We start from the raw sequence: 8,101 nt of genomic DNA, 5'->3' as shown, positions 1-8,101 counted from the left end.
TGTAGAACGAATATACATAGATGTTGTAGATGAAAATGTGTTCATCGGACAATGAAATGGTAGCATAAAAAAAAGCCATCGGAGGAAGTGGACGCATTTATTGGTAGATCCGCAGACCTGGCGGAAGTCCAAATATTCGCCCCCCTTTTTTTTCTTCTGAAACTGCCTGAACAAACCGCCCACATCTGCGCAGTCTAACAGGCTGGTACTTTTCCCTGGCTCCGAGTCAAAACCAAAGACGAAGTTTCTTGAAAAGGTATGAAACTCTTCGCTCTGCTCAAAATAAACTATGCGAACGCCGTCAGCGGATATTATTGTAGCGTGTGTGTGTAGATCAATTAAAATGTAACCCCGTACAATAGTTACATTTGTATCGTTATTAGATTTTTTTTTAAAGGAGGCTATTTGGCGTAATGTGTGTAGACTATGTAAATGCGCAAACGCTGCGGCTGCATTTTATTTAATGAAACATTAAGAAAAAAAAAGTTAAAATGTAAAAAAAAAAAAAACTTTTCAAATCCACTTGGAAGTTCAATCAAACCTAAACCGTGTGATCGCTAAGTTTATGTTGTTCTGCTCTGTTTTCCAGCGAGACTCGAACCCAACAGCCATGGCAGAGCTAACTCATATGATAGACAGCGAGGTGTTCCTGGCCTTCTCTACCTACGCCACTATCGTCGTTCTCAAGATGATGCTGATGTCTCCTATGACTGGATACTTCCGCATCACGAGAAAGGTACACAAACCTAGAGTCTGGAAGACAACCTTAAACATGTTTTCCCTTCATTTGACTGCAGTGGGTTTAATCAGGGTCACACAGAGTGATTATTGGTCGTCTTAAACATGTTTTCCCTTCATTTAATCAGGGTCACACAGACTGCAAACATGTTTTCCCTTCATTTGGTTTTTAATCAGGGTCACACAGAGTGATTATTGGTCGTCTTAAACATGTTTTCCTTCATTTGACTGCAGTGGGTTTAATCAGGGTCACACAGAGTGATTATTGGTCGTCTTAAACATGTTTTCCCTTCATTTGACTGCAGTGGGTTTAATCAGGGTCACACAGAGTGATTATTGGTCGTCTTAAACATGTTTTCCCTTCATTTGACTGCAGTGGGTTTAATCAGGGTCACACAGAGTGATTATTGGTCGTCTTAAACATGTTTTCCCTTCATTTGACTGCAGTGGGTTTAATCAGGGTCACACAGAGTGATTATTGGTCGTCTTAAACATGTTTTCCCTTCATTTGACTGCAGTGGGCTTAATCAGGGTCACACAGAGTGATTATTGGTCGTCTTAAACATGTTTTCCCTTCATTTGACTGCAGTGGGTTTAATCAGGGTCACACAGAGTGATTATTGGTCGTCTTAAATGTTTTCATGTTTTCCCTTCATTTGACTGCAGTGGGTTTAATCAGGGTCACACAGAGTGATTATTGGTCGTCTTAAACATGTTTTCCCTTCATTTGACTGCAGTGGGTTTAATCAGGGTCACACAGAGTGATTATTGGTCGTCTTAAACATGTTTTCCCTTCATTTGACTGCAGTGGGTTTAATCAGGGTCACACAGAGTGATTATTGGTCGTCTTAAACATGTTTTCCCTTCATTTGACTGCAGTGGGCTTAATCAGGGTCACACTTTGTAACTAAAGTATACACCTCACACACATGATGTTTAAATGTATGTTTATTTCACCTGTATTTAACCAGGTAGACTAGTTGAGAACACCTTTATTTAACCAGGTAGACTAGTTGAGAACACCTTTATTTAACCAGGTAGACTAGTTGAGAACACCTTTATTTAACCAGGTAGGCTAGTTGAGAACACCTTTATTTAACCAGGTAGGCTAGTTGAGAACACCTTTATTTAACCAGGTAGGCCAGTTGAGAACACCTTTATTTAACCAGGTAGGCTAGTTGAGAACACATTTATTTAACCAGGTAGGCTAGTTGAGAACACCTTTATTTAACCAGGTAGGCTAGTTGAGAACACCTTTATTTAACCAGGTAGACTAGTTGAGAACACCTTTATTTAACCAGGTAGGCTAGTTGAGAACACCTTTATTTAACCAGGTAGGCTAGTTGAGAACACCTTTATTTAACCAGGTAGGCTAGTTGAGAACACCTTTATTTAACCAGGTAGGCTAGTTGAGAACACCTTTATTTAACCAGGTAGGCCAGTTGAGAACACCTTTATTTAACCAGGTAGGCTAGTTGAGAACACCTTTATTTAACCAGGTAGGCCAGTTGAGAACACCTTTATTTAACCAGGTAGGCTAGTTGAGAACACATTTATTTAACCAGGTAGGCTAGTTGAGAACACCTTTATTTAACCAGGTAGGCCAGTTGAGAACACCTTTATTTAACCAGGTAGGCCAGTTGAGAACACCTTTATTTAACCAGGTAGGCCAGTTGAGAACAAGTTCTCATTTACAACGGTGACCTGGCCAAGATAAAGCAAAGCAGTTCAACACATACAACAACCCAGAGTTACACATGGAGTAAAACAAACATACAGTCAATAATACAGTAGGAAAAAAGAAAACAAAAAGTCTATATACAGTGTAGTGCAAATGAGGTAAGATAAGGGAGTTAAGGCAATAAATAGGCCATGGTGGCGAAATAATTACAATATAGCAATTAAACACTGGAATGGTAGATGTGCAGAAGATGAATGTGCAAGTAGAGATACTGGGGTGCAAAGGATCAAGATAAATAAATACATACAGTATGGGGATGAGGTATATAGATGGGCTGTTTGCAGATGGGCTATGTGCAGGTGCAGTGATCTGTGAGCTGTTCTGACAGCTGGTGCTTAAAGCTAGTGAGGGAGATGTGAGTCTCCAGCTTCAGAGATTTTTGCAGTTCGTTCCAGTCATTGGCAGCAGAGAACTGGAAGGAAAAATGACCAAAGGGCTTTGGGGGTGACCAGTGAGATATACCTGCTTGAGCGCGTGCTACGAGTGGTTGCTGCTATGGTGACCAGTGAGCTGAGATAAGTCGTGGATTTACCTAGCAGAGACTTGTAGATAACCTGTAGCCAGTGGGTTTGGCGACGAGTATGAAGCGAGGGCCAACCAATGAGAGCATACAGGTCTCAGTGGTGGGTAGTATATGGGGCTTTAGTGACAAAACGGATGGCACTGTGATAGACTGCATCCAGTTTGTTGAGTAGGGTTTTGGAGGCTATTTTGTAAATGACATCGCTGAAGTCGAGGATCCGTACGATGGCCAGTTTTACGAGGGTATGTTTGGCAGCATGAGTGAAGGATGCTTTGTTGCGATATAGGAAGCCGATTCTAGATTTAATTTAGGATTGGAGATGCCTAATGTGAGTCTGGAAGGAGACTTTACAGTCTAACCAGACACCCAGGTATTTGTAGTTGTGCACATATTCTAAGTCAGAACCTTCCAGAGTAGTGATGTTGGACGGGCGGGCAGGTGCAGCCAGCGATCAGTTGAAGAGCATGCATTTAGTTTTACTTGCATTTAAGAGCAGTTGGAGACCACGGAAGGAGAGTTGTATGGCATTGAAGCTCGTCTGGAGGGTTGTTAACACAGTGTCCAAAGAAGGGCCAGAAGTATACAGAATGGTGTTGTCTGCGTAGAGGTGGATCAGAGAATCACCAGCAGCAAAAGCAACATAATTGATGTATACAGAGAAGAGAGTCCGCCCGAGAATTGAACCCTGTGGCACACCCATAGAGACTGCCAGAGGTCCGGACAGCAGACCCTCCGATTTGACACACTGAACTCTATCAGAGAAGTAGTTGGTAAACCAGGCGAGGCAATCATTTGAGAAACCAAGGCTGTCGAGTCTGCCAATAAGAATGTTGTGATTGACAGAGTCGAAAGCCTTGGCGAGGTCGACGAATACGGCTGCACAGTAATGTCTCTTATCGCTGGCGGTTATGATGTCGTTTAGGACCTTGAGCCTGGCTGAGGTGCACCCGTGACCAGCTCTGAAACCAGATTGCGTAGCGGAGAAGGTACGGTGGGATTCGAAATGGTCGGTAATCTGTTTTGTTAAATTGGCTTTCAAAGACCTTTAGAAAGACAGGGTAGAATAGAAGACACCTGTACCATGTCAGATATATAGTGGGCATGTATTGACTGCAGGAAAGGGCTACTAACAAAACACTTCGAAAATGGTTATAATTAAAAAATAAAAACATAATTCCAAGTGAATTTAAATGCGATTTCATGAATGGAATAGAACAGAGGTAAGAAGTGTGTTGAATCCCGGCCGCATCACATCAGGCTGCATCACATCCGGCTGCATCACATCAGGCTGCATCACATCCGGCTGCATCACATCAGGCCCCATCACATCAGGCCCCATCACATCTGGTCCCATCACATCAGGCTGCATCACATCCGGCTGCATCACATCAGGCCCCATCACATCAGGCCCCATCACATCAGGCCCCATCACATCAGGCCCCATCACATCAGGCTGCATCACATCAGGCCGCATCACATCAGGCCGCATCACATCAGGCCCCATCACATCAGGCCCCATCACATCAGGATGCATCACATCAGGCTGCATCACATCAGGCCCCATCACATCAGGCCGCATCACATCAGGCCCCATCACATCAGGCCCCATCACATCAGGCCCCATCACATCAGGCCCCATCACATCAGGCTGCATCACATCAGGCCGCATCACATCAGGCCCCAGGCCCATCATCAGGCCCCATCACATCAGGCCCCATCACATCAGGCCACATCAGGCTGCATCACATCAGGCCCCATCACATCAGGCCCCATCACATCAGGCCCCATCACAGGCCCCATCAGGCCCCATCACATCAGGCCGCATCACATCAGGCCGCATCACATCAGGCCCTGATCAGGAGCCCCATATGGGGCGGCGTACAATTATGTCTATGTTTTAGTTTGGTCAGGGCGTGAGTTGGGGTGGTCAGGGCGTGAGTTGGGGTGGTCAGGGCGTGAGTTGGGGTGGTCAGGGCGTGAGTTGGGGTGGGCATTCTAGGTTTTGTATTTCTATGTGTTTGGCCTGGTATGGTTCCCAATCAGAGGCAGCTTGTCAATAATTGTCTCTGATTGAGAATCATACTTAGGCAGCCTGTTTTCCCACTGTTATTTGTGGGTGGTTGTTTTCTGTCTGTGTGTGTGTCTGCACCAGACAGAACTGTTTCGTTTGTTTCCGACTTTGTTGTTTTTTGTTGTTCTAGTGTTCAGTTTCTTTATTCAATCTACCATGAACACGTGCCACGCTGCACCTTGGTCCTCTTCGCCTTCTTCCACCTTCTTCCACCTTCTTCCAACCGTTACATGACCTGTGTAGACCGTCATTGTAAATGCGAATTTGTTCTTAAATTACTTGCCTAGTTAAATAAAAGGTTAAATAAAAAATAATAAATCCAGGCTGTATCACAACCGGCCATGATTGGGAGTCCCATAGGGGTGGCGCTCAATTGGTCCCAGCGTCGTCCGGGTTTGGCCCGGGGTAGGCCGTCATTGTAAATAAGAATTTGTTCTCAACTGACTTGGACTAGTTAAATACAGGATACATAATGAATGAACCTTGACCCTCCCTGGCTTAACAGAGCTGAGGTGGAATTTGAACAAGAGAAAACATGTCCCTCCTTGCTTCCACCTCCCTCCAGGCATTTGCTAACCAGGAGGACACCAGTCTGGCCTCCTCGACAGGGGACAAGAAGAAGCTGGTCAGGGTGGATCCTGATGTGGAGAGAGTACGAAGGTATCCCCGTAGAAATATAATTGAAGCATATCTCTCTGGTTCACGCTGACGTACAGCTGCTGTAACCATGACTGGAAAGAGATGGTAGAAATCCTACTTTTAATGGAATTCATTTAGACGTTTTAGTTTTCCAAATATTTTGATATACTGATCTGAACTCTGTCTCTCTCATTCCCCAGATAATCTGAACTCTCTCTCTCTCATTCTCCAGATGATCTGAACTCTCTCTCATTCCCCAGATGATCTGAACTCTCTCTCATTCCCCAGATAATCTGAACTCTCTCTCTCATTCCCCAGATAATCTGAACTCTCTCTCTCTCTCATTCCCCAGATAATCTGAACTCTCTCTCTCATTCCCCAGATAATCTGAACTCTCTCTCTCTCATTCCCCAGATAATCTGAACTCTCTCTCTCTCATTCCCCAGATAATCTGAACTCTCTCTCTCTCATTTCCCAGATAATCTCTCTCTCTCATTCCCCAGATAATCTGAACTCTCTCTCATTCCCCAGATAATCTGAACTCTCTCTCTCATTCCCCAGATAATCTGAACTCTCTCTCTCTCATTTCCCAGATAATTTGAACTCTCTCTCTCTCCCATTCCCCAGATAATTTGAACTCTCTCTCTCTCATTTCCCAGATAATTTGAACTCTCTCTCTCTCTCATTCCCCAGATAATTTGAACTCTCTCTCTCTCTCTCATTCCCCAGATAATCTGAACTCTTTCTCTCATTCCCCAGATAATCTGAATTCTCTCTCTCTCATTCCCCAGATGCCACCAGAACGACCTGGAGAACATCATTCCGTTCATAGTGATTGGTCTGCTGTATACCCTGACGGGGCCCGACCTCTCCACTGCTCTGCTCCACTTCCGGGTGTTTGTTGGTTCCAGGCTCTTCCACACGGTGGCCTACGTCCTCCCCCTGCCCCAGCCCAGCAGAGCTGTGGCCTTCCTCATCGGACTGGTCACCACCAGCTCTATGGCCTATAGGGTTCTGACGACTGCGCTTTATCTGTAGAGGCTTGAGGGACACACACACACACACACACACACACACACACACACACACACACACCACTACAAGGGCCTTGTCTTTGAGGGTCTCCATTGAATGTGCTTGAGGATACATATACGTTTATCAAAGTTGTTCCTTCTGTGTCTGATAGGATTATAACATGCTGTTACTGCAGTACATATCAGAATGTTACTGCAGTACATATCAGAATGTTACTGCAGTACATATCAGAATGTTACTGCAGTACATATCAGAATGTTACTGCAGTACATTTCAGAATGTTACTGCAGTACATATCAGAATGTTACTGCAGTACATATCAGAATGTTACTGCAGTACATATCAGAATGTTACTGCAGTACATATCAGAATGTTACTGCAGTACATATCAGAATGTTACTGCAGTACATATCAGAATGTTACTGCAGTACATATCAGAATGTTACTGCAGTACATATCAGAATGTTACTGCAGTACATATCAGAATGTTACTGCAGTACATATCAGAATGTTACTGCAGTACATATCAGAATGTTACTGCAGTACATATCAGAATGTTACTGACAGTACATATCAGAATGTTACTGACAGTACATATCAGAATGTTACTGCAGTACATATCAGAATGTTACTGCAGTACATATCAGAATGTTACTGCAGTACATATCAGAATGTTCCTTCTGTGTCTGATAGGATTATAACATACTGTTAATGCAGTACATATCAGAATGTTACTGCAGTACATATCAGAATGTTACTGCAGTACATATCAGAATGTTACTGCAGTACATATCAGAATGTTACTGCAGTACATTTCAGAATGTTACTGCAGTACATTTCAGAATGCTACTGCAGTACATATCAGAATGTTACTGCAGTACATATCAGAATGTTACTGACAGTACAACAGTACTGGGAGTACTGACAGTATGTCCCAGAATCAAGCCTCTGTTGAGTCTCATTCTCTATTAGCAGCAACAGGATGTTGAGGCCAGTCAGTTCTGAAAATAAAATTTGAATTTCAAGAGTTTAATTTGGTTCATTAATGTCTATGTGTGGATTTTTCCAATATTTAGTTGGATCATTCTATTCATTTTATGAATCAACTGATCTTGAGTTCAGAATTGACCCAACAACCTGGGCTCCCATAGAGCTCTGGTCAAAAGGAGTGGTTTTAGGGCTCTGGTCAAAAGGAGTGGATTTATAGGGCTCCCATCAGGGCTCTGGTCAAAAGGAGTGAGTTATTTCCCATTAGGGCTCTGGTCAAAAGGAGTGGATTTATAGGGCTCCCATAGGGCTCTGGTCAAAAAGTGGATTTATAGGGCTCCCATAGGGCTCTGGTCAAAAGGAGTGG

General features: G+C 43.7%; 1 protein-coding gene across 2 annotated transcripts in view; it reads left to right on the top strand.

Moving 5' to 3' along the window:
- Positions 1 to 7,780, top strand: part of LOC135569867 (microsomal glutathione S-transferase 1-like) — a 32,862-nt gene extending 25,082 nt beyond the window's left edge. Inside the window, exons 1-4 of one of the 2 annotated variants that reach the window (XM_065016073.1) lie at positions 80 to 256; positions 590 to 736; positions 5,639 to 5,733; positions 6,504 to 7,780. In XM_065016073.1, the coding sequence (XP_064872145.1) occupies positions 611 to 736; positions 5,639 to 5,733; positions 6,504 to 6,750 (468 nt within the window). In that variant the 5' untranslated portion in view covers positions 80 to 256; positions 590 to 610 and the 3' untranslated portion in view covers positions 6,751 to 7,780. Of the gene's footprint in view, positions 1 to 79; positions 257 to 589; positions 737 to 5,638; positions 5,734 to 6,503 lie in introns of those variants that run through there. The other variant, XM_065016074.1, reaches the window with a different exon arrangement.
- The last annotated feature ends 321 nt before the right edge of the window (positions 7,781 to 8,101 follow it).

Source organism: Oncorhynchus nerka, unplaced genomic scaffold, assembly GCF_034236695.1.
Source record: "Oncorhynchus nerka isolate Pitt River unplaced genomic scaffold, Oner_Uvic_2.0 unplaced_scaffold_1157, whole genome shotgun sequence".
Classification (NCBI taxonomy): domain Eukaryota; kingdom Metazoa; phylum Chordata; class Actinopteri; order Salmoniformes; family Salmonidae; genus Oncorhynchus; species Oncorhynchus nerka.
Note: the sequence above shows the minus strand (reverse complement) of the source record. Positions and strands in the feature narration are given on the sequence as shown.